The following is a 26093-nucleotide window of genomic DNA, read 5'->3' as shown; positions in this document are numbered from 1 at the left end:
CTGTAAGCCTATTCTCTTAGTATTTTTTTTAAAGTAGGAATGTTTTCATGACCAGGTCTTTAGGATTTGCTCTGTCTATTAAAAGTTTCCTGATATCTGATAACTGCTCTTGATGGAGAGTTCTTCTGCTCCCACTGTGAGTCAGTAACACCAGATCTTCACCAAGAGGTGCTTTATTACAGGTGCACAGTACAGTAAAAAGCCTGTCCGGTTTGAGGCTTTCTGGAATGTCCCAGGAAGACTGAAGGAATGCTGGGTGCACATGTGGACATAAATTAGCAGAAACCTGTTGCCTGTCCTATGGTCTGAAGGGACTATTCATGATGGCAGGACCAGTGAAAGGTCTTTTTTTCTATCTAACTTTTGTAGCACAGCTGATTTTGTGGTTCATTGTTTTCTCTCCTGCTTTCTTTTGTGATGTTTAATCTTGGGTACTCAGAGTCTTTAGAGTCACTCATGGTGGGCAGGAGGAAGGTAAAAAATGTTCCAGGGGACTCTTTCAGATCTGGACTGCCACTATGCAAGGGACTAATCTCATTGATTTGATCTAATCTATTTCTGTATTTCCAAACCACTCAGCCCTCATATATTTTTGTTATTAACTGTTTCCTTATATCTTGCTTCCAAGGGGATCTTCTGATGTCTAGTAGTATAGCTAAGTTAACATGGTTACCTTTTCCTCAAAGAGGACACTGATTTCTTTTTGTTTTCCCAAGTTAGCTGCCTTTTAAAATGATACCTCTTTGAGAACTATCTTTCCTCCTCATTCCAAACCAATTTTCCAGTAACTGTCTGCTGGGTTCAAAAGTTACTGAGGAAGACAGACAGGTAGGTTCAGTGACAACACAATTTCATCAGCCTTGTTTCCTTGTTGTAGAATTTCTGCTAAAATCTGGATGGTAATAGGACAATTCTTCTATCCCTTTGTGATGTGCCTCTGATTTCTCATAAAATATTGAACTCATTGACATGGTCAAGACACAGTGATGAACTATTCTGCAAGTATTAGGGAGAGCAAGCATAATAGCTCTAGTGAGGTTGCATGTCTTCATAAACATCCTGGTGATCCGTGCCATGAATTAGCGGTAAAACATAGGGCTGAAATAAATCTCCAAGGGCATTTTGCTGAAGATAATGACTCTTCAAAGTTCTCCTCTAACAATATACGGTCAAGCAAATGATGCTATATACATTATTCTTATAATTGTGCTGGATTTGAGTTCTTGAAAATCAGTTTGAAAACATGCTAGAAATAATAACGAAAAATCATAAATAGACACTCCATTGACTAACAAAGATGGCATATTCATATTCTAATGATAGCAACAGACAAATAAAAGGTTGACCACAGCTACTGTATCAGCACATCTCTGTTAATATGTTTATAGTTTATTACTTTGTTTTGATTACAGATCGTTTAAGCTTCAGGTACTTTTAAATCATGCCATTACAGTGTCCTGGTGTAGCTAGCTGGTCAGCAGAAACTGTGATTTGTGGAACTGGTTTAGAATCCATTAATGTTTTCTGAAAAAAAGATGAAAAATAGTGAAGATGTGATACAAGATGGTAGCTACAGCATATCTATTTGGTCAAAATTTAAAGGAAGTTTTACTCTCATAGTTCACTAAGGTCATGATTTGATTGTGTCCCAAATATGACAGTATTGTAAAAGAATTGTAGTGAAGAACCATCTGGACATAACTGTGTGCCATGTGCTCTGGGATGAGCAGGGAGATTGGACCAGATGACCCACTGTGGTCCCTTCCAACCTGATCCATTCTGAGACTCTGTATGATTCTGTGAAGAAGCCTGTAAATTTTCATGTTTTTCTTCGCCTGATTTATGAACAGAGATAGCTCAGGGATGACATTTGCTCGGTTTCTCGGCTGTTTTGGCTTGTAAGGTTTTCTGTGAGCTGTTTAGGTGGCCTGGAAAGGCCCAGAGATGGCCTTGAAGAGCCGACGCTTCAAAGGACGAGGAGAGACTTCTGATCTTGTCTCGGTCTCGGTGTTTATTAATTGTTTATCTAAAAGATTTTCTTTCAGCCCGACAGAGGTCTGCACAGCAAGTCAGCCATGGGCACACTGCGAGCCCCCTGGGCGGTCACTTATCTTTATACCCTAAGTTACGTGTACAATATTTATCATTTCTCCCCAATACCTTCTACCCTTATTAACCGGTGCACTTTTAGTAATAACCAATCCCAAAGTGCCACCACCACCACAGAAGATGGAGGCCAAGAAGAAGAAGAAGAAGGACAGGACACGCCCCAATTCCTCCATCTTACTTCTTTAGACCCCCCTGTACCAAAATCCTAAACCCTGTGTTTTACACTTTAACTAACTTATCCCTTCACCATTCACCCAGTGAATTCCTCCCAGTCCTCATACAGGTCTCATCTCCTGTGTAGGATCGAAATCCTGCCACCAGACACTTCTGGCAACATTCCAGGATTCCCGAGCCCCCCAAGGGTGGTCTCGGCCTCTCTGCACCTCCATCCTGAGGTGCTGAGATCCCACAGAAGCCAAATTAATAAGGGTAATATTTTTTCCTATGCCATAGCAGAGGAAACTTTGGTGAAATGTGCGTGTTGTGAATAATCATTGTGGTGTTTGCTCTCATGGCTGAAGAAGTAAATGTTGATGATACGGTGCAGGAATAAAATAAAGCTGCTTATGAGGTTTGTTTTTATTTTAATAACACCAGCTTCATTGAATCAAGCAAAGGTGAACTTCATACCCCAAATTTAATAAGAGGGCAATAATACTGACCTAGGAGTAGGGAAACACATAGTCATATGTTCCCAGAATCACAGAATCACAATGTTGGAAGAGACCTTCAAGATCATCGAGTCTAACCCATGCCCTAACACCTCAACTAAACCATGGCACTGAGTGCTACATCCAATCTTCTTCTAAACACATCCAGGGATGCTGACTCCACCATCTCCCCAGGCAAACCATTCCAGTACTTTATCACTCTTTCCATAAAAAACTTTTTCCTAATATCCAACCTACATTTCCCTTGGTGCAGCACAAGACTGTGTCCTCTGATTCTGCCAGTGCTGCCTGGAGAAAGAGACCAAACCCCCACCTGACCACAGCCACCTTTCAGGGAGTGGTAGATGGTGATAAGGTCACCTCTGAGTCTCCTCTTCTCCAGGCTGAACACCCCCAGCTCCCTCAGTGGTTCCTCACAGGGTTTGTGTTCCCAGCCCCTCACCAGCCTCGCTGCCTTCTCTGGACACACTCAAGAGTCTCAACGTCCTTCCCAAACTGAGGGGCCAGAACTGGACACAGCACTCAGGGTGTGGCCTCGCCAGTGCCAAGTACAGGGGGAGAGTGACCTCCCTGCTCCTGCTGGCCACACTGTTCCTGACACAGGCCAGGAGCCATTGGCCTTCCTGGCCACCAGGGCACACTGCTGGCTCGTGTCCAGGTGGCTGTTAACCAGCACCTCCAGTCCCTTTCCTCCTGGCACTGGCCAGCCACAATAGTTTCCAATCCTGCAAAAATTGATTCTTGAGAGACTTCCTGAGTGAGACTGATTATCTACCTTTAATAACCTTCTATTTTTTGTGTTGAGGTTTTAAAATGCATACTTACTTTTGATATGCCCATTGTGTGAAGGATAGGTCTGCAGTCTGTTTAAAATCTATCTCTTGCTGGTTTATTTAATTTGTACTACTTATATCTGTCCTTCCAGATATGTACATATTCTTTCAATGAAAGTTTCAAATCTGCTTTGAAAATCCAACACTAGCTTTGTTGGATTTCAGCATTCTGTTTATCAAGTAAGAGACTTCAGTCTTCTAAACTGTCTTAATATTTTCTTTCCTGGAAAGTCGCTTCCCTCTCCTTAAGACATAAGCTTTTTGATGGGTAGTCTGACTGGAGATGAAATCTGGTTTCTTTGAGAACTGTATTTTTAGTCTATTCTTATCCAGAATTCTATTCTAATCCTGAGTGCTGTAATATAACATTACTTGTCAAAACATTCAAATACAAATCTAACTATTCATAAATCCAATACACAGTGGTTGATCAAAGGTAGTTTCAAATCACAGATTTTAGTGAAATGTGTGAGTGAACTTACCCATCACTTAGTCAACTGCATTTCTGAAATGCCCCAAATATTGGCTGAGCATTTATTCTAAACTGCAGTAACATATTTAAAGAGGCTGCTTACCTGGTTTTGAGGAGCATAACTATTTCCCTTCTTCACAGGGCCGTTTTTCAATGCTTTCTCCCTGGCATGGCCTGCCATCAGGTCCTGGTGCAGGATTGTTACACTGGCGGGTTCGAGTGCTCTCTCCGTTGATGCAGGTGGACCAGGCGCTCCAACAGCTCCAGCCTCCATCAGTCACAACTGGAATGAAGACATCATACAGGATTAGGCCATCCACCTCTTTCAAGGTAGACCATGACTCAACTCAGTTTTGGTGATTCTGCACATCATTGCAGCCTCCTGAGCACAACCCATCACAAAGATTTGACATTTAAAAATGCATTTGTCTGTGGCAGTGCTTAAGAACCCTGGACTTTCAACATTTTTTGTCATGCTAGGAAACAAGCTCTGAAGTCCATTTTGGGCACCTGTGCACTAAAAACCTGGCCCCAGAGAATGAATTTACTGCACAGTAAATTTTTTACGTTGTCAGTTGTGGAACTGCATTCTTTTCCCTTTCCCCCGACCTAATATTAAACTAGCACAGTAATTGTGAAACATGATCATGTGCTAGCACACACTGAGTTTTTGCAGAAAACTGAAGACAAAATAATTTAAGACTTGGTGAGATTGCTTTTGCCTGAAATTGGTTTACCAGTACTGCACCAGGCTTCAATACTCTGTACTTAAATGAATTTTGTGTCACTCCCAGACACAGTAATATATGTGGGACAATGAACTTTAATTAGAGTGCCCCCTTTATGGAAAGAACCCAGCAACTTACCTTACCTTCCACATGTATTTGACAGCAGCAGGCATAAAGGAGTGCTGTGTTCTTACGAGGGCTCATTTTGTCAGCATATTGTTAAAACAGATATGTTCATTTTAGTTTAATTTGAGTATTTACTCACCTTTCACTAATGTAGATTTGGGAATTTGACAAGCAATTCCCTTAAAATAACTTGAACACAGGCATGTACAGATTCCATCTACCAGTACAAGGGTGCCTCCATTTTTACAGGGCTCACATTTGCACACACTGTATTCAGTAATGTAGTCTTCAATTGCCCTTTCCAGATTTTGTTTCTTTAAATATGCATCTCTCATCTTAACTGGAACAAGTGTATATATTGGAGAAGGCTGTAGAAGGAAAAAAGCCCATGCATAACACAGAACTTCCAAAGTTCTGAATCCTTTTGATATAACCATCACTGGAATAAAAATCTGAAGAAACAGTTAAGATAAAGGCAATGTGTGAAAGTTGATTATAAACTTGGAATCTCCCCTCGATCATAGAACAAAAGCTTTCAAACTGTAAAAAGCCACAGCTTTGAAGAACCTGTACTTACTCGTTGCTGTATCACTACTGGAGCATCAACCAAAGATTTAGCCCACTCCATGTAATCCTCTACATCAACTGCTTTGGCTCCTCGCAGTAACATTTCTTTGATTTTAACTGAAAAGTCAATCTTCCCTCCCTCAACTAAGGAAAGGACATCGTCAATGACAGCATTATCATTCATTTCTGCTGCAGAAAAGAAAAAAAAAAGAGGGTGAAGCAGGTTGTTTAATGTCCATGCATCTGGAAGAACAGCTAGTGCAGCCTGTTCCTCTTTGTAAAATGATTATAGAGAGAACTCTTGGTTGTATCAGAATTCAATATCTCTTTGCTTATACCTCTTATGTGGGAGGAAATCTTTAATTTTGCAATTAAATTAGAAAACTCTAGAAGGAAAAGAAAGGATAGGACAAACTGAGACACATTATGGAGATCACAGTCCTTTGATGTCGAGCAGAAGATAATGAGTAATTCTACTGTATCCCCTGAGCTCAACCAAAAAAGGGCAGGAATTAGAATAGTAGGAGCTTTTGCTTCATAATTAAAATACAAGAGCAGAGCACTGAAAATAGTTCCCTCTTATGCACTAGTAGTAAATATCCTTCCCTTTTGCAATTTTTATCCCACGTGAAACAAAGCCCATCTCCAGGCACTTATGAGGAGCTGAGGGCAACAATGACAGGCAGGGGAACACAAACAAGGTAACCAGAGAAAGGGAACCCCTGCTTCGACTCCTCCCAGGCCTGTTCCAGCAGAGCCATTAGCCCCGTAGGATGGGGCTGAGGATGAATCAGCAGCAAGATCAGTCAATGGAAGGGCTCTCTGGATGCAAAGAATGGCATTTTGTGATTGCATGAACTTAAATTCTTTGCATATATTTACAGGAGTGCCATTGAAAAGATAAGGGGAGTTCAAGGTGGCTTTGGGAGGAGCAAACCTGAGAAAATAAAGGGAGAAAGGCAAAGAAAAGGAGACTGATTGCATATAGACAAATGACTGATCTGTGAGCTGCTGTGCTGTGTATTGTCCTTCATCTTTGCAGTCTGTCGTGGCCTACCATTAAATTCCATTCGAACTCTTTCCTAGGGTGAAGGGACTCTATTCTGTGTGCATGCATGTGTATAGAGCCCTGTGTGCCAGCAGCTAGAGCTGGACAAGGGCTGATAAGCAACTGGTGTTTGTGGTGGCAGGCCCTAGAGCAAGTGACAATACATCTGCCAGGGTGTCAAGCCAGACTAGCAGGTGAATATAGCGTAAGTGGCATGGGAGCCATGCCACTTACCAGAGCAGCTGCTGCTGCGGCCTAGATGTGGTAGCTTTCCATGATGCAGTGACAGCAGCAGTCAGCAAGGGACGACCAGCAGATGTCATCTATCTGGCCTTCTGTGAGACCTTTGATACAGTTCCACATGACTGCCTTATCTCCCAGCTGGAGACATATGTACCTGAGGGGTGGACTTATTGGTGGGCAAGCAACTGGCTGGATGGGCACAGTCAGAGGTTTGTGGTCATGGCTCTACGTCCAGGTGGAGGCTGGTGATGGGTGGTGTCCCTCAGGGCTCTATTTGGGACCGATTCTCATCAGTATCTTCATCAGCGATAGAGTGGGGTCAGGTGCACTCTCAGAAAGTTTCCAGATGACACAAAGCTGAGCCATTAACACAACAGAAGGATTGGATTCCATCCTGAGACACCCAGAGAAAATTGAGAGGTGAGCCCACGAAAACCTTATGAAGTTCAGCGGGTCCAAGTGCAAGGTGCTACACCTGGGTCAAGCAACAGCAGGCCTGAGCACAGAGTGGGAGAAGAGCCTGTGGAGACCAGCCCTGTCCAGAAGGGCTTGGGGGTGCTGTGGGTGAGAGGCTGCACATGGCCCAGCCATGGCACTCCCAGCACAGAGAGCCAAACGTGTCCTGGGCTGCACCCAGAGCCCCGTGGGCAGCAGGGCAGGGAGGGGATTCTGCCCCTCTGCTCTCCTTTCAGGGGTCTCTAACACAAGGAAGATGTGGACCCTGTGGAGAAAGTCCAGAGGAGGCCACAGAAATGGATGGAATGCTGGAAGATGTTTCCTATGAGGGACAAGCTGAGAGAGACGGGGTTTTTCAGCCTGGAAAAGAGAAGGCTCTGGGGAGACCTCATTGCAGTCTTCAAGTACTTGAAGGGGACTTATAAAGAGAGAGGAGGGCAATATTTTCACTTGGTTAGATACGGACAGAACAAGGAAGAGTGATTATAAACTAAAAGAGAGGAGATTTAGATTAGATGATAGAAGGAATTTCTTTACTCAGAGAGCAGGGAAGCAGTGGAACAGATTACCCAGAGAAACTGTGCCTTGTCCTGTAAATGTTCAAGGCCAGGTTGGGTGGGGCTCTGGACAGCCTGATCTATTGTGTTGAACCCCTTTCCAAAATGATGGGCTGGAACTAGATCATCTCTAAGGTCCTTTCCAACCCAAACCATTCTATGCTTTTATGTCTCCAGAGTGAGACAAGTGGAGGAGCTGGGTACTGGGTTTCTAGGCCAAATACTGGAGAGACCTCACAGTTCTGGGTTTGACTGAGATCTTTTCTCATATGAGTGCACTTCTGTCTAAGGCAACTGGAGGTAAGATGGTCCAAGGGACAATTGCTGGATCGACTGAGCCCCTAAGGCCAGTCCCTGGAGACATCCTCAGTCTGTGTGTGTGTCTTGGTATGCATCAGAGAGTCTGCACCAGCAATGGAACTGTGGGCCTGGTGTTATGTATCTCTGTTGCTAACAGGAGAGGCTAACAATGCAGTTGTTGGTTCGGCTGGATATTTAAGGTTATCTGAAGTTATCTGTACTGGTCATATATAAATATTGTGGGGGGACTGAAGGCGTGTGTTCCCTTGGACAAGGTGGCCTCCAGAGGACCCTCCCAATCCTCAACTTTCCTGTGATTCTGTGATATTGCCCACTGAAAGACTTCCCCCTGATTAAATGGAGAGGAGAAAAAGATGAAACCATTTGTGCCGTTTGTGTTTACCTGAGCACTGTCTGTATTTTGCCTGTATTTATTTGTGGCCAGTGATCTGTGTATGTTTGTATGCATCATGCTGGTGTTCATGTGTGTGCAGGCTGGGAACACAGTCTCAGGCCTTCTTGACTTGGGAGCATGGAAAAATGTGAACCTCCCCTGTAGTGCTCTACTGGATTTGTCTTTCCCCTGACAGTAATAACTATATTGATTATTCAGGGGAAGCAGCTGGTGCTATTTTTTCTTAAGCAAAAGATGTAATGTAAATCAAGAATATACTTACATTTGTCCTTCCTATGAATATTTTCACATTTACCACCATCAACATTAATATTGGCTTGTATGTTTTCATATGCAATATTGGCATCTAAGTGATAGCCAAGGCATTTTTTTACATCTTCTACAGTGATTCCTGGGAATAGAAATAGGTAATTAGATGGATTGAATAAGCAAAAATAACAAGATATTATTATTCTTACAGAATACATTTCAGGCCTGTTGGAAATGTTTGTGGCTTTCTTCTTACCATTTATCTTTTACTTTTTCTTTGTCTATCTAATGAATATGAGGATGACTGTAATTGAAATGCCTGACCAGATGCAGGTAAGATCTGTAGTGACTAGGAAAATACAAAAAATGGATTTCTGCTTTTCTTTATCTAGTTGAAAGCAGGTTCAAGAAAATGGTTCCTTTAGGAACAATTTTTTTCCTTTTATAATATTGAAATTTTGTCTTTTGCAGTTGCTCAATATTTACTAATTTTATATGCTAAATTACTGAATTTTCTCAGTCTCTCTCTTCTAACCTCAACTATGTTTCTCCACTCCTTTTCCCCATAAAATTAATCAAGGCCACTGATGTCTTAAAAGTATGCTTTTTCCATTAGTTCTAATCTACCTCTACCCACTACTGTTTCCAACATCTCCTTTCTCTTTATTGAACCCAAACCCAATATCATCTGCCACTTCAGCACTGTATTCAGAAAGAATTTTGCTTAAAACTGGGACTTAAAAAGTCCAGAACTACAATCTCAAGGTGATGAACAGACTAATAGTGGGAAATGAAATTGACATATTTGTCCCGTGTCCCTTTTCATTGCCTGAATATTTTATAGTAATATTGATATTGCTGGTGCAAGCATCAGGTACTGATTTTCTGATCTCCAAAATCAACGTGAGAATTGTCTTTTCTCATTTCATTCCCATGTGATCACTTTAATCCAGCACAAACTCACATATATCTGAACTGCCCATGAGGGAAGATTAAATTTCCACATTCCTATTTTAATGAGGGCATGGAATATTCCGGTGAGAATGTTGACAGCTATGAAATCAATTTCAACACAGTCACATGCTCCATGTGGTTTCTAGAAAGCACTTCCATTTATTCCTTGCTTTTTGTCACCACTATACTCATAGAGTGACTGTACCACAAAAAGTTACCAAACAGGATTTAGGGTTTAGGCAGGTTTTCTTATCTTTGGACAAGATCTCTTGTGAACGATGCAGTTATTGCTAGTGTGTTCATGAGGTTTGTTTAAGGCTTCTTTGGCCCCCTCAGTCACAGACTTAAAACAGAGATTTCAAATAGTTTTGTAAATTATGAAGTTGACTCTTTTCTCTGTAATCTCTCATAATTCTGTAATCTCACTGGTGTGCCACAAGCAGCACGCACTAATCTGCACTTTCTCAGTATTTTTCTACAAACACAGATCTACCATCACATGTCTCTTTGAAAGTGTGGGAACTTGGTTGTAGCAAGGCCAACAGAAAGCATACCTAGTCGAGACATAACATAATTATCCAGCACGTAAACAAGTTCGTATTTTCCTCCTACAGTTCCAGAGACTGCATAGTGAGTTCCATAGTCTTCTAGGAATTTGAAATACTCCCCCTTGTCATATTCAGCGGGCAGAAATTTTAAATCATCAAGGAAACTGTCTGTGAGACGAACATCACGACTCCGAATTTGGAACCTTCCCAGCTGAATCTGTCCTTTTACGTGCAGAAAGGTTTGGTTCTGAATGCAGGGAGAAAAAAGGAGAAGAGAGTGCCATTCTGGTATGCAGCACAGCACAAAAATCTATTCTGTTTTACTTGTAAAGAAGCTGCAGCACTTTTCAACATGGCATTCAATCTAGCAGTGTGGAAACAGGACAAATTTGTTTTATAACAATTAGAAAGCTCTCTGATCTAAACTGAGGAGCCAGCAAGAGAGTTATTTTAGTTCTTCCAATTTAGAACTCTTCCCTTATTTCAGCAAGCCCTTTGTGATCTATTTGACAACAGGTGTCTTGAAGCCCGATACCTACTGAAAAGTGGCTTTCTGACTTTTGTAACATTGAAAAGTAGTTCTGCATGGCTTGCTAAATAGCAGAAGCTGCCCACTCAGGTCAGATGGAGTTTCCTCTTTGTTTATAGTCACAGCAGACCTAAGTTCTCTCTCTTTTTGGACCACTTCCCTGTTATTCTCAGATTGTCAGAAGGAAGGGCACAGCTCCAACTAAAAACAAAACCCTCCTCACTGTTAGAAAGAAGAGTACAGTTCCAATTAAAAGCAAAAAACTCCAAACCAACATCATAAAAGGAAAATTAATGAGGGAAAAAACCTCCATATTATGTATTTGAGCCATACATACATTGTAAATCTAGAACTAACAACTGATATTTTTGTAAATTTCACTCACGGTGATTTTATATCATATTCTAAGTTAGGACCTAGCTACTGCCCATAACTTGGGAAATAAAATCTCGTGAAATAGTTGTACTTAAGAGTCTAAGGGAGCACATGCCTTCTAAACCCCATTATTATTTGCAGTATTAATGTGACTCCCTTAATAGTAGTGCCCAATAGGAGGTATGAAAAAGGGACCTTGCTCCTGACCATTATGTTTTCCAGCACCATTAAAAGGATCTTAAACTGCTGACTCAGATGCTGCTTAAGACTGGCAGAAATCTTCAGGTACCTAAATCACTGTGAGGAAATGTTCGTAGGTGCAGTACTCCTGCCAACCAGCATACACAGTTTCTCGCCAGGTGCCTCCAGACACCTCCAGGATTATGGAGGATTTAACTTTCAGGTGGGCCCTGGAGGGTTCTCATGCAGGGACTTTCACTCCACTACCCTGGAGCCCTGTGATTTTGCAGTGATAGAACTCTTCTTGTGAAAGGTTGTGACTCATTCTCTGAACTGATCTCTCAGCAAGGATTTGAGTCCAAAGCTCCTATCACAAACCACTAGACTATAAGCAGACATTAAAACCCCCTGAGCTATAGAGCTTGATCTTTTATGTCTGTGAAGATTCATGATTTGAGGTTTAAATGGTTTGTTTCCATAGCAGGAAAACTCATACCGGTACAAAGGCAATGTTGGGTTCAGCTTATCTTTATTGTGCAGATCTTTGTCTTCAGCATTATTTCAATTAATCAGTGATAAAACTTAGTTTAGCTTTCCCTTATATCTGTTCAACCTCCAGAGCTCTGAATAGGCCCTAGGCAACAAGACTGACAAACCTGATAACATTAATTAGTTGAGGCAAATCTAGTATTCCTTGTACATGGTGTACTTCAGCTCTATGGAGTTGATATGCCTTGTATATGGTGGCATATTGTAGTCACAGACCTTGGCAAAAAGTGTGGAAAATTGTAACCTGATCAGTTAATTCCATTAGCACACAGCTGCTGGATTAGGCCATAATGTGTTCTGCTCATTTTGGCTGAGGAAAAGGTTAATTTTCTTCACAGTGGCTAGCATGAGACTATGTTTGGGTTTTTTGCTGAACACAGGTTTGATAATGCAGAGATGTTTTTGTTACTGCTGGACATTGCTTACACACAGCCAAGACTTTTTCTTCTTTTTGTACTGCTGTGCTGACAAGGAGGTTGGGGCTGCTTGGGAGGGTGGGGGGCAGGTGACTCAAATTGATCCAAAGGGTTTTTCCACACCTTATGACATTGGGCTCTGTAGATAAAGCAGGTTAAAGAAGGAAGAAAGGGGGGGATGTTTTGGAGTGATGGCATTTGTTTTCCCAAGTCCAATTTACGTGATAGAGCCCTGTTTATCTGGAGGTGCCTGAACACCTGCCTGCCTGTGGGAAGCAGTGACACAATCCATGTTTTGCTTTGTTTGTGTGCATGGGTTTTGTTTTCCTGTTAAACTTTATCTCAACCCAGGAGTTCTCTTGTTTTTACCCTTCCCATTATCTCCTCAAGACTGCTGGTGGGGGAGTGAAGCAGCAGCTGCCTGGGGCTTATCTGCTGCCTGGGATTCAACAACAGCATGTCTAACATCACTTTTTGTGAGCTATTTCATTTTGACCTCACTAAATGCTAAGGCTACTTTGCTATCAAATAAAATGGGGTAGGGTCATCTCACTGTTTCAAAGGGCAGGTAGAGGTATGGCTTATGCACAATCCCAAAATGGGCTTTCTTTTCTCCAGATTGTCTGCAACAACATTCCCTTCGAACATGCTGTGGGGAAGTGCAGGATGGGCATTGCTTATGAGAACTAGCACTCACTTAAGTTGTGCCAGCAAGCTAGTAAGCTGTGGATTATCTTTGTACCAGTGCTAGTGCCTGTTCCCTATAGCCCTGGCTAGTGTATTAGTACACAGGTACCCACATATCTGAGATTTGACCTTTTGGTCATTATTCCTAAAATTTATTTTGTGTTTATGTAGTATAGGCCTACTCAGTGGCAATTTTTCATCGTAGGACTTGATCTAATTTGCCCACATTGCACTAGCTCAGAGCTGCTCTTTAATCAGGATGAGACCAGACATCTTGATCCTTTCTAACACCAAAGCCCTGATGAAGATAAGGGTGCTTGCTAGTCAAATATAAACAGTGGGAAAAAGAAGATACTTTGAGTTGCCATTTGGCTGTGTCTGAAATCTTAACCCTATTGTCACCAGTATTTAATTAAAAAAATTTTTAAAAAAGCAGCAGCTGCCTAGAATACTTAGATTATTATTGCCTAATTCTAACACTGTATAAACTGTACCATTTGTAAAATAGTTACATGGAAACATTTAGAAGAATTAATCTCACCCTTTCTGTGTAGCTTTGCAGGATGGACTTAAAAGTATAATTTTTTCTGTAGTCATATTTGAAATTTCCTTCTGAATAATTTTTGTTGCTCCCATCAGTAGGTGTGTACTTCAGAGAGGTGTCAACACTAAAATGTTTCTGTTTTTCTATGTAAACCTCTCGTAACATTTTCACACGATCATGGTAGTACACAGATGAGAAAGTTTTGTCTGCTTTTGTCTGAGAAAAGATAGAGAAAAGGTTGTATGAGAAAACAACAGGCAGTAGTTGAAAAATCTTTGTCTGCTTTTGTCTGAGAAAAGATAGAGAAAAGGTTGTATGAGAAAACAACAGGCAGTAGTTGAAAAATCTATGTAGCATGTTAAAGCTTTACTTTTTACAGAACATATCAATGCATTTTCTTACAGCTCCTTTTTCTTTTAAACCAAAACAAATGGAAATAGCACTCCCTCCGCAAACTACCTCATTGGGATCAGCTCAGTGGTTCAAAAGTGAACAGAAAGCTGCAGTGACAATAATTTAGTGACTATTAAATTTCAGCATGTAACACTGTGAAAGTAATTTATGTGTGTCAACAGTCCCTTTGTAGTGTCTACAGCTTCCTTGTGAGGGACGAGGAGAGGCAGACACTGATCTCTGCTCCCTGGGGACAGTGACAGGACCCGAGGGAATGGCCTGAAGTTGTGCCACGGGAAGTTTAGTTTGGATATTAAAGAAGTTTCTTCACCCACAGGGTGGTTGGGCACTGGAACAGTTCCCCAGGGAAGTGGTCACAGCACCAGCCTGGCAGAGCTCAAAGAAGCATTTGGAAAATGCTCTCAGGTGTGACCCTTGCAGTATCCTGTGCAAAGCCAGGGGTTAGAATGAATGATCCTTTTGGGTTCCTTCCAGCTCAGGAGATTCTATGACTCTGTGTGAGGAATAATAGTCTCTCCTTCCTAAAATAGAGTTAAAATTTGCTAAAAGCTCCTGACTTCTGAGATAAGTCAGAATTATGATTCAGCCTTCTTTTATTACAGCAAATAATAACTAATCCAGTTATTTTATTATAGTTTAGCAGAACATCACATTTTAGCAACAGAAAATTGTTATACATCATAACCAAACATAACCAGAGATCTCTGGGTCAGATTTACTCATTTCAGGAAGGATCTGGTTAAAATTGTATTTGTTGTGTCAAGTTCCTACTTAGAGTAATTTAGAAGGCAAAATTGTGCTCTGATTTCTGAAAAGTGTCTAACAATTTTTTCAGCAATCATCAACATTTTTGGTGTTCAAACCTCACTGAAAGTCATAGTCTGAAGTTTAAAAGAAAAAAACATTTTTTTTCCCCAATGGGACAGAGAAAATTATCACTAGTTGGAAAAAAAACAAGTAGGATCAGAATATTGTATTATTATGTCTGCCTTTTTATCAGAGTCTTTTACATGTCCTTGAAAATGTAGCTTATTTTTGTCTTCTACCTAGTAAAAGTTGGGTATTGTAATCCTTTCTGTACATCTTCTGTTCGTTTCTTCTGCTCATGTTTCAAACATTCCAGAAAAATAGTTCCATTCATTGTGCAAAGGTGCAGCACAAAGACGTGGGAATTTGTCTGGCATAACTGAGCTTGACTGCCAAAGTAAATGATAACATAAACTCTTTTCCTTTAGCACAAGCTTGAGCCTGAAAAGCTGCTGTCTGGCTCAAGAGATGTCCTGAGCCTTCCAAGAGTATTCCAGGAGCTGGCATTCAATAAGGCACATGACATCTTGCAAAGGATTCACACTTACATCGTAAGTGAGGGCAGCCACGTTCCACGGCTTGCGGTAGTACGTCCGTGTGTTCCCATCGCGCACCCGCTCACAAAGACCATTGAAAAAGTCATTGTCAAATGGGCTGGCCATTGGCTGCATCCCTAAAACATTGATTCTACAAGAGAAACACAAGGCAAGTTATACTCAAAAGAGAGTGTGTCAGCACACATGATCTGTAGACTGGCAAAGCTGTATTCTGTCAGGATGGAAACTAGAGCTGTGGAACTGGATCCTGCTCCATCCAAGGAACTTGTCTCATCTCTTGTGTCTTCTCATCTGTGTACTGGAGTTAGTTACATATTTGGTAAAGTTCTTGAAGGATCATATATGAGAAATAAACAAATAAACAACATAAAACCTTCAACATGGTGAAAACCTTAGGCATAAAAGGAGGTAAAAACCAGTTTTCCTTATCAACATATTTGTGCGAAAAAACATTTTTTCTTGACAAGTGCATCTGTGAGAAAGCATTCCTTGTAGACTTAAAATGTACATCTCAACAGCCATATGTATTTTTAATAACTCATATTACTTTATTTGCTGGTAGGGGCTTGTTTATCAAGCCTGTACAACATCCATCAAATGTTTAGAAGGAATATACAGCTACTCCTAGCATTGACTCTTCTTGCAGGGTGTGACCTGGTGGAATAACAGCATTTCCTGGAGTATAAGAGAGGAAATCTAAACCATTACAAAACCAGGGAGGCAGGCACATCAGCTGTATGCCTCTAAGCATCTATATACTGATGTACAAGAAATACTTCCAAAAATAACTCCTTGGAGGATTCTGTATAGTTTATTTGCTCTTTTGTGCATGATTCATACATTTCAATCTTTTCAGCATTTCCAATATTTACATCTGGCAAATGTATGTGCACCTTTCTGAGTGTAGAAAGTGGTAAGCAAGCCATCAAAGTTGCCAGATTATGTCATTACTGAATCTCTATAGAACACTTTTTCATGCAAGAGTTTAGTAAGATTGTAATAGAAGCTTCTAAAATTGCATTTATGCTTGGTTTACTTCCCCATGCTAAAACCCCAGCATTTTTGCTCTTGCAGAGTAAGAAATTAAATGAAAAGGATGTATAATTTTCATTAAACACACTCTGGTGCAGTAATATACTTTTATCTTCTGTTCAGTTTGGATTGCTGCCTTCTAACTCTATTTGTAGGTAAACAATATGTCACGTTTTCTTTTTGTTAGAGATGAAAGAAATCCAGCAGGGTCTGAGAACAGAAAGATTAATTTTCAACTTAGATCAATGATGAATGCTCCTGTAAACAACAAGTATCAGGAAGTGGACAATGAAATACTGGAATTGAACTGTGCATAAAGTGTTGTGCAGTAAGGTATCCCATTATATAAATAGTCAAGAGATATTTTCTCCCTTTAAGACACGCATTTGAGCAAAGTAATTGACAATTATTGATTGGTTGTGAAGAAATATTATTAGAAACAAATCTATGTACCTATAAAATTTACATTTAAATAAAATGTAAGTTTATTCATGTGGCATGTATGTATGATTCTGTTTACTAACACTATGATCCATTTACACTGTCTGTAGTGCATATTACACTGCATGTTTTATCCTCACAAGTATACAAAATAAAATGGTAGTTAAGTGTTCTTGCAAAGGCTGCTTAGCATTTCTGGATACAAATGCTACCATGAATTCATATTCCACTTTTGGGAATGTCACTGTGACCCAGTTTTTTCAGCTGGCTTTGGAGACAATCCCAGACTCTTCACTGGGCCCTTTTACTACATACCCTTGTCCTGCAGTCCTGCCAGCTTCAGACACATCGATGTCGTGGTTGCGGCATGGTGACCGTGGGTCAGACTCACAGTCATCTTCATCAGAAAAGTCTCCACAGTCATTATCCACATTGCACACAAGTCTTCGCTTTATACATCGGCCTGGTCAAGGAATAAAACATTGCCTGAATGCACTTCTGTAGAGATGGACTTTAAATGGCACCCTCAGCTACTCTTTATGAAGATCTTCCTCTGTGGATATTTCTACTGTTGTCCTGAAGGATTAAAATCCTATGCTTTCCCACTTTCAAATGAAAAAAACCTGCATACTCCTGTTATTTGTAAGTTAGTGGGATGACTGAGAAAAGTAAATTGCAGGAGAACTGCTGTCATCTGAAGAAAATCATTGCAATCTAGACTGTTCTATAATAAAATTCAAATGTTTGGTCTGTTGGGGTTTGTTATTTGTGTTAAGAGAATACAGGGAAATATCAATTCAACATCAACAAAAAAATCTTTCAAAATAAATTAAATTGTTGCTGTTTGGCCTATATTATTTGAATAATATGGACATGTAGTGTCCAAAACTATAGTGATTTGTGCTCTAAAGCAGCAGGGAAGTAGTAACTTTCCCGAGTTTACATATGATGTAGTTTTACAAAGATGGTTGTTTTTTCCCTACAGGATTTAAAGACTTTAGTAAATTAGCTGTAGCACAATAAATCAACATTTTGATATCATCACCTCCACCTGTAAATGCCACACAATCTCTGTGAACTAGTAGTTAAATGTTTACTTTCTAATTTTTAATTGCTTTATTTGCACTTTTCAGTGTTTGAGTTAAAAGCAATACAAAAATTGGCTTGGAACTTCAAATTCATTTACCATCATTGTGTTTTTCTTTCACTAGTTTTTACTACTATTAACTTTTCCTACTTTATTTTGATTTCTGCTGAATCTTGAGCACTACATTTGTATGCCTTTGTATCACTTTACAAATTTATATCTTATTTTGCATCTGGGTGCATGCTGGTCTCCAGCTAGCATCTGTCATGCCAGTGAGATTGGTAAATATCCGCATCCATTCTGTTGAGATTCCTTCAGTCCTAGTTTGTTTTTTTCCTGGTGATTTTTTGTAAAACCTAGTGATCCAGTAGCAAGTTAAGGTAGAAGAAGGGATATGGTCAGTATGGTGCTTCTAACCATGGAGTAGAAGCTACAGAAGAATTTAAATTAGGTGCAAATTAAAATGGAAGATGAGAGGAATGTACCCCTTATTAAGGGGTTTTATATAAGGGGTTTTGCTGCTGTGGTTTTGGCATTGTGGTTTTGTTCCCACCTGTCCATGGACTGTTTTTGAGTGCTAGCATGAGGCTGATGTAACTTATTCACAGAACTAAAATGTGGTTTCTGAGTTACTGCTTTACTTGCTATGGCATGAAAGCAAAACCTACCTGAACTGCACTGAAAGTCAGCACCACAGTTTGGCTCTGGGTCTTCAGGACAGGCTTTGCTGGTTTTGCAGGTTTGTGTGTCTCCTAGGGCCTCCAGGCATGCTTTTCCACCAAACTGCCCGAATCTTTCAATACGTCTGGAGCGAAACTTGAAAGAGAAATAACACTATTAATGTTGCTCAGAGAGAAAAGAGAACTGTACCGGAACTTATGGGTTTCCAGCTGAACTTAGAGCTTTTTCAAAACTAAACACCTTTGGTGAAGTTTTTGTTGAAAATCCACAGGCAAAATTAATGAATAAAATAACATTGAAATAATAATTATGATTAATAACACTTAGATAGTATGTAAAGATGCTAATTTTCATTATATAGTTTACTAAATAGTGTGGAAATGAATCATTTATATTTTCATATACGTTTTCATATATGTTTTCATATATGTTTTCCAATTTTTGATGTTTTAAAGCCCTGAAAGAAACTCCCCTAAGAAAATAACAATTTTCTGTGGAAAAGAAATTGTGGTGGGGTTTTTTTGGTTTTTTTTTTTTTTTTTTTTTGTTTTTTTGTGGAGTTTTTTGTTTGTTTTTTTTTTTATTTAAAAGGGAAGGATGTTTTGAAAAATAAAGTTTTAAGCATCGATAATTTCTATGAAAGTTTTTCATAGATACTTTCTATGAAAAAACCTTTGTAAATGAGAACACTTGAGCAGTATTTCACAACTGGTTGTAGTATTCTCTTAGTCTATGGCTTCAAATCTGACATTACTATGGGTTTCATCAAATCATGAACATACATTATTAAGAGCTGAAATCTGACACTTTCTGATAACCAGCAGGCAGACAGATATCCCTTTGGTTGTGACTTTGGAACAAAGACTTGCAAGTTCAGCTTACCCTTTGATTGGTGCACGGGTCGCAGGGCCCCCACGCGCTCCAGCTGCTCAGTTTGCAATCTATTGGAGATGGAGCATTCAATTCCCTTGTTCCCCTGTGGAAGGCTTTTTCTGAAGAGCTGTCAAAGAAAACATTCCAGTGCAGTCCTGGGCAGTATACTAAAATCACATGTAAGTTTGTATTTAAACCATAGACTAATATTTTGGAAGCACCTTCAAGCTGATTTCTGTTTCACTTTCATAGCAGTACTCAGATTTATCAACAGCTGCCTAATCTTAAATTCTTTGGTGGTTTAAAATTACATTAAAAACAACTTCGAAGACTTAATAAGCCAGGTCTTTCCTCCTTGTTTAGATCTTTGTGCATACAAATGCTTTTCTGGTGGGTCATGTTATTGAAGAGAAAGAAGCGATAACACACAGAAAATATCTGTGCTTTCCTATTCAGAGAGTGGTTGTGGTCCCCAATATGTGAAGCTAAAGACTCACACACAGCAGCACATCTCAAATGGATGTAGCACTTCAATACATGTTAGTGATTTTAGCTAATTGACTTTTATGGTGTTGCTATTAACCCTGCATAAAAGCATAAATGCCTTCCAGAATTGAAAGAAATCTCATAAACAAAGGTATTACTTGGTAATGGGATAACTCACATTGCTAGAAAACACAGACATGTTTAGCTTCCTTACTACTGTTCAGCTTGCCAAGTTGAATACTCCTGCAGTTAGGCCTATTTTTTTGAGAGTGACTTGTCATCTTGGTGCTCAGTTTTTAATACAATCAAACTTCCAGTTCTCAGTACATGTAAGGCCATTACTTAATATAAATCAAGTTTCTTTAAAGCACCCACTGGTAGATATTAAAAACTGATGCATTATAGCATAAACTTGATTTATATCAAGTTTAAAAGCCAAGGCTATTAGTGGTGATCTTATCTTCAGTGGTAAATAGCAAAGGAATAAAGGAGCATTGAAGTATGAATTGCCTTTTTTATTCTCAGTAACTTATTCCATTTTGGCTTTACATGATGATTATTCATTCTCTGTGAAGCAATTCTCTCTGCCTCTCTCCAAGTTAAGGCCCTTGCCTCTGCTCTACAATGGGACCTTCCTTGCTGAGCCCAGCTGGTTGGCAGATCCTGCAGTGTGAGGTGCCAATGGGTTTCACTGTAGGCAGGGCTTTGCCCTCTGCTCTTTGACCTCCTTACATCATACAAATATCACAGGAGTCCAAACAAACGAAACCTGATTCCATAAGATTAAGAAATTTGCAGTTTGGACAACAAAGACATAGCAGTAGATCCAACTTTCTGTTGCCATTTATTCTATTTTAAGTTTACATACGCACTAAGTTGTTATTCAGAAAATAAATCTACCTCTTTTCAGCTATACAGCCTTAACCAGCTTGGGGATCACAGACTTGCCCAAAATTTTGCCGTGACAGCTATTAAACATAGAAATAGGCTACCCAGGGAAATGGTACAATGCCCTTCCTTGGAAATATGCAACACTATTGTCAGGACTCCTGGATAAGTTAATCAAAAGCCCTGCTTTGAACAGGAGATCTCCAGAAGTTCCTTTCAGCATAGACTTTTCAATGTATTCAGCCATTCTGTGAAATTCTGGAAAGCTGGGTTTTATTTGTAATTTGATGTAACTCCCTAGCCTCTTCAAAACCAACTGTTCCATCCATAAATAGGTCATCTTACAGGTACCTCATACTAAGCAAGTAATTCCTAAAAAGTTCCTGTACAATTTTCCATTATTTCCCACCACTCAGCATGACAGTAACATCAACAGTGAGAAAAAAATGAGAATCTACTGCCCTGGTAAGTGGATGAGAATCAGCTTGTTCCTTACTGTATCTCCAGGATGCCTTTCCATCTTCTTACTGATGGAGGACTGAAAACCTCTGAGTAACAATTCTGTTCTGGCATCTTGGGTTGGAGACTGACAGGTTGTCCTTAAAGACAGTAGGAGTGAGAAACCTTAGATGCTAGACCTATAGGATACATTGACACATCTGATGGGATGTCTGGAAGCAGATAGTTATCTTATTCCTAGCAATTACCAAGTATTCTGATGTTGGACAAATTTACATTGAAATATATTTCTGAACTGTTACATTATTGCTGTAAAAATAGAGCCAAAACCCTTACAGGCAATAAGGATTAACCATGGAAAGCAGCCATGTGCCTAAAAATACAATCAAACTCAAGCTACTTCACATCCTAAAGATTTCCCCAGAGGTTGTTGTAAGGCATTATTTAGAGTCTAAAGTAGAAATCACAGGCAGAAAAGACTGACTTGAACTCTCTAATGCAAATGGAAGCCTTGTCATCAACTATCTGCAAACTAAAACTGATGGTAATCTCTGAGTGACTTTCAGGTAGCAGTATTTTTTCACATAATGAAAGATCCTTTTCCAATCTAAGTGATACTATCATTTTATAGTCCTAATTAGCAATTAATAATAATCACAATTTAGCAACTTTACCAAGAATATTCATTGAATGATGTACACACATGCATGGGCCCTTCCAGCAGATTGTATGAGGTTCACATGATTTGCTGCAGATTTAGCTTTAGGGTTTTGAATTTACTTGAGGTTAGATAAACAAATCTAAAAAATAATTGGAAAAATCTCATTGCAAATGATTCTTAAACTCTGAAACACCACTAATGCATCCACATTTTTATTAAGATTATCTGGGAAATCAAAGGGACATATATTCAACAACATTGTTTACAAGAATCAAGATACTGCAAAAATTTGCAAACTTGTCACCTCCACATTAAATTTGAAGAAAAAGTGTTACTGGAGAACCACATTGAAATAGATGCTAAGTCACACAATTTAAATAGGAGAGGAGGTAAAAATATTTCAGCTACTGAAGAACACCACTGAGGGTGACAGTGGAGAGCACGAACTTCAGGGGTGGGCATGGAAATCAAAATACCTTCTCTGCTATTCTTTATTGAGAGGTTTGAGGGACAGAAGAGTACTCTTTGGAAAGCAAAAGCCATTTCACAATCAGTACACAGAACAGTTTGCACCTTGTCTTGGATTGCACAGTACTGTCTAAACACCCGCAGGCCACACTGCTCTGGTGGTTTGTTGTTGAGTCATAACTTCAAAAGAGACTTCACTGCTGACTTCATCAGTTACAAAAGGGATGACTCAAAAAAGAGTCTTGATTTGATAATTATCACTCACCAAGAAATAAGGTACATCTCTCTTGAATTTGAAGACATGATAGCATCACATGAGAGCATAACTTTGCCAACAGTAATTGCTAGCACCATCCTAAGCTCCACAGCCTTGGGTATGCTGGGGGGCCAAGCTGCTGGCCAATGTTGCCTGCTGTGGATTCTCCCTAATAATCAAATCTTCTGTCTGGACCATTTCTAACTGAGCATGCTAAACCTGTACTTTACTTAGATCTGAATGTTAAAATAAAAATAACCATCAAAACATAAGAAGCAAGTGCTTGCCCAATCTAGTGGCCTTCTATGGTGGAATGTCTCCATCAGTGGACAAGAGAAGGGCTGCGGATGTCTTTTTGTGAACCTCTGTACAGCCTTTGACATGGTCCCTCACAACATCCTTCTCTCCGAATTGGAGAGAGATGGATCCAATTCCATACTGATAGATGGGTAAGAAAGTGGTTTTATGGTAACATCCAGAGGTTAGTGGTCAATGGCTTGGAGTCCCAGGGACATCTGTGACAAGTGGTGTCCCTTGGATCCATATGATGATGAGTGTTATTTGATATCTTTAATAATGACACAGATAAAGGAATCGAGTGCACCCTCAGCAAATTAGCAGATGACACCAAGCTGAGTGGTGCTGGTGACACTTGTGAGGGATGGGATGCCATCCAGAGGCACCTGGATGAGCTTGAGAGGTGGCCCTTGGGAATGTGATGAGGTTTAACAAGGCCAAGTGGTGGCGCTGCACCTGGGCTGGGACAGCCCCTGGGGCCAGCCCAGGCTGGGCATGAGCAGCCCCAGAGCAGCCGTGCCCAGAAGGGCTTGGGGGTGCTGTGGGTGAGAGGCTGCACATGGCCCAGCCATGGCACTCCCAGCACAGAGAGCCAAACGTGTCCTGGGCTGCACCCAGAGCCCCGTGGGCAGCAGGGCAGGGAGGGGATTCTGCCCCTCTGCTCTGCTCTGCTGAGACCCACCTGGAGCACTGCATCCAGCCCTGGGCTCCCAGCACAGGAGGGACAGGCACCTGTCAGAGAGTCCAGGGGAAGCCACTGAGATGATCAGAGCATGGAGCACCTCTCCTGTGAGGAAAGGGTGAGAGAACGGGGATTGTTCAACCCGGAAGAGGCAGCATAGGAATGACCTCACTGCAGCCATCCCATATCTGGAGGGAGTGTACAAGAAAGATACAGAAGGCCTTTATACAAGAGCATGGACTGACTGGATAAGGGGGAACAGATTAAAAGAGAGTAGGTTTAGATTAGATGTTAAGAGGAAGTTTTCTGTAGTGAGGTGTTGGCACAATTTTCCCAGAGGAGTTGTGGATGCCCCATCCGTGGAAGCATTTAAAGCCAGACTGGGTGGAGCTCTGAGCAACCCTGTCTCATGAAAGGTGTCCCTGTGCTCAGCTTGCGAATGACAAATTTCTGATAGAGCAGCTCTTTAGTTTTTTTTCACATGACTATTTGATAGGGACCAGGCCTTCCTTCTCTGTGACAGCAGCTCTCTGCCCACAGAGGGCAACAGACTACTTGCCCAGGTGTTTTCCTGGGGAAGGCTGTGAGAAGATCAGAGGAAAGAATGAGTAACAATTCTTATCACCACTTGCTGCACCTGTTGTGCATATGTGGAATGTGTTATGGAGATTTGTTTACCAAAGGGTGATTTCCTAACTGGACACTGGATAGTGTTTTGAGGGATTGACCAATTAGGTCAAAGCTGTGTTGGAGAGTCTGTAAGGGCTACGAGCTTCTTAACAAGTATAATATAATATAGTAGAATAAAGCAATTGATCAGCCTTCTGCAATCACGCAGTCAATGCTAATTATTACCCAGCTCTGGGCCTGGGGCAACAGTTCTCCTCCTAGAGATACTTGCAGTGAAAACACAAAAGTTGTATTTCCAAAGATTAGAAATAGGCAGTCTAGGAGATTTTAAATATTAAGAGGAGTACTTTCAGCACAAAATTGTTCAGCTTTAGGAAGAAATAGATTGAGATTAGGTATTTTCACACAGCATGCAACAGAAAAAAGGTACCTGAGCTTTACCTGCCTGCAAAAATATGCCTTTAGCTGCTTCAACAGGCACCTTTACTGTGTCACACATATCCAAAATAAAGAGATAAATCGTTATTTGACTCTTCAAAATACAGCAAGAAGTAGGGTTTTTTCATAGAATATCTGAGCAAGGTACCATTAGAAATATCCACACTGGATGTTTATGCTCTGTGTCAGAGAAACGAAACGGTGGAGACAGCTGCAGAAGAAAAGGAACACTTACCTTCTGCTTTCCTGCCAAACTGAGGCAACTGTCTCCACATTGCATAGTGTGGCTATAAGCTGCAGAATAACATGCATGGTTCTCATTTTGTAGGTGAGCAGGCTGGAATTATTGTGACTGAATTTGTAGTTTATTTATTTGGTCCTTTAGTTATTTATTACCAAGAGAACAAACAAAAAGCAGTGTGTACTGAAGAATGCCAGTAACTGCCCAAAACTGCCTTACTGTAAGTGCTCTAAAGTCCACTTTTCAGAAAATTCCACTTTTTCCCTGAATGGGAAATACTGTGAAGAACTTTCAAGGTTAAAAATAAACCAATTTTGTTTAACAGTACCTTTTGAATATAGGAAAGACGTTATGTAAAGGAGCCATTAACTGCCTAGTGAAAAAGCTGTAACTGTGACTGATGTAAAGAACAAATAGTTCCTAAAGCAGAGCTGTTTACAAGAGCAAGTTCAGTGCATAACATCTTTGGAATCCTCATTTGGAGTACTGCAGGACTGAAGTCCCAAGATTCTTCTTTTATTCCTCCCCCAGCCAATATAAAAGGACACATTATTTTTGTGGACTTAAATGATACTAAAACTCTTAGCTTTCACTCTGTCAAAAAATCCAAACCACAAGCCAGCTCTTTAGAAGAGCATTCCTTTTTAGTGGTTTGCTGTAATCCAGATTTAAGGCATCATGTGTTGGACACAGTCACAAGTCACTCATAAATAACCTTCTGTTTAGCTGTTAAGAATTACATATTTGGATACAATCTTAAAATAATAATCCAAGGTAAAGATTTTCCAAATTACTATGGGTAATTGAAAAATACAATAGAAGCAGTTTTATTTTTCTCTATTCCCTGTTTTTTTTGTGGCAGGGTGAGGGAAGTAGGGCAGGCAAATTTTCCCCCTTGATTTGGATTATTTCACTTAAGGAAATCTTCATCTGCTGCAGCCTCAGTCCAGTTTGATGAGTCCAGTTACAATAAACTAATTTGTTAGGCAAGAATGCAAGACACAGACACTTGTAATATTGTATTGTTTTATCAAAACTGCTGTCACAGTTCATGGTTCTTTAAGACAGACTCAGTAAGCAGCTATTCAAAGTTAGCTAGCAGACCAGCAAGCATTTTTGGCCAGCTTGTCGGAGGTCCT

General features: G+C 40.3%; 1 protein-coding gene across 1 annotated transcript; it reads right to left on the bottom strand.

The window, feature by feature from the left end:
• Positions 1 to 1111: 1111 nt before the first annotated feature.
• C9 (complement C9) lies at positions 1112 to 25042 on the bottom strand. The gene is made up of 12 exons (XM_058824137.1): positions 24949 to 25042; positions 19458 to 19575; positions 18563 to 18710; positions 17123 to 17270; positions 15326 to 15464; positions 13554 to 13772; positions 10283 to 10523; positions 8788 to 8916; positions 5517 to 5695; positions 5079 to 5307; positions 4189 to 4368; positions 1112 to 1524 (listed from the first exon to the last, which is right to left on the bottom strand). The coding sequence occupies exons 1-11, from the start codon at positions 25032 to 25034 to the stop codon at positions 4208 to 4210; spliced, it is 1797 nt and encodes a 598-aa protein (XP_058680120.1). The 5' UTR covers positions 25035 to 25042; the 3' UTR covers positions 1112 to 1524; positions 4189 to 4207.
• Between the last annotated feature and the right edge of the window lie 1051 nt (positions 25043 to 26093).

The sequence above is a fragment of the Ammospiza caudacuta genome, chromosome Z (assembly GCF_027887145.1).
Source record: "Ammospiza caudacuta isolate bAmmCau1 chromosome Z, bAmmCau1.pri, whole genome shotgun sequence".
Classification (NCBI taxonomy): Eukaryota; Metazoa; Chordata; class Aves; order Passeriformes; family Passerellidae; genus Ammospiza; species Ammospiza caudacuta.
The sequence above is the reverse complement of the archived record's forward strand: the minus strand, read 5'-3'. Positions and strand labels throughout refer to the sequence as shown.

Bases quoted from the DNA above. Each gene is read 5' to 3' on its own strand.
- C9 (XM_058824137.1), bottom strand. From the start codon at position 25,034: ATGAGAACCATGCATGTTATTCTGCAGCTTATAGCCACACTATGCAAT. The intron at 15,465-17,122 runs GTATGTAGTAAA...TTTCTCTTGTAG, and splicing joins GGCAGGACTGCAGGACAAGG to AATCAATGTTTTAGGGATGC. The intron at 10,524-13,553 runs GTGAGATTAATT...CCCTGCATTCAG, and splicing joins TGCAAAGCTACACAGAAAGG to AACCAAACCTTTCTGCACGT.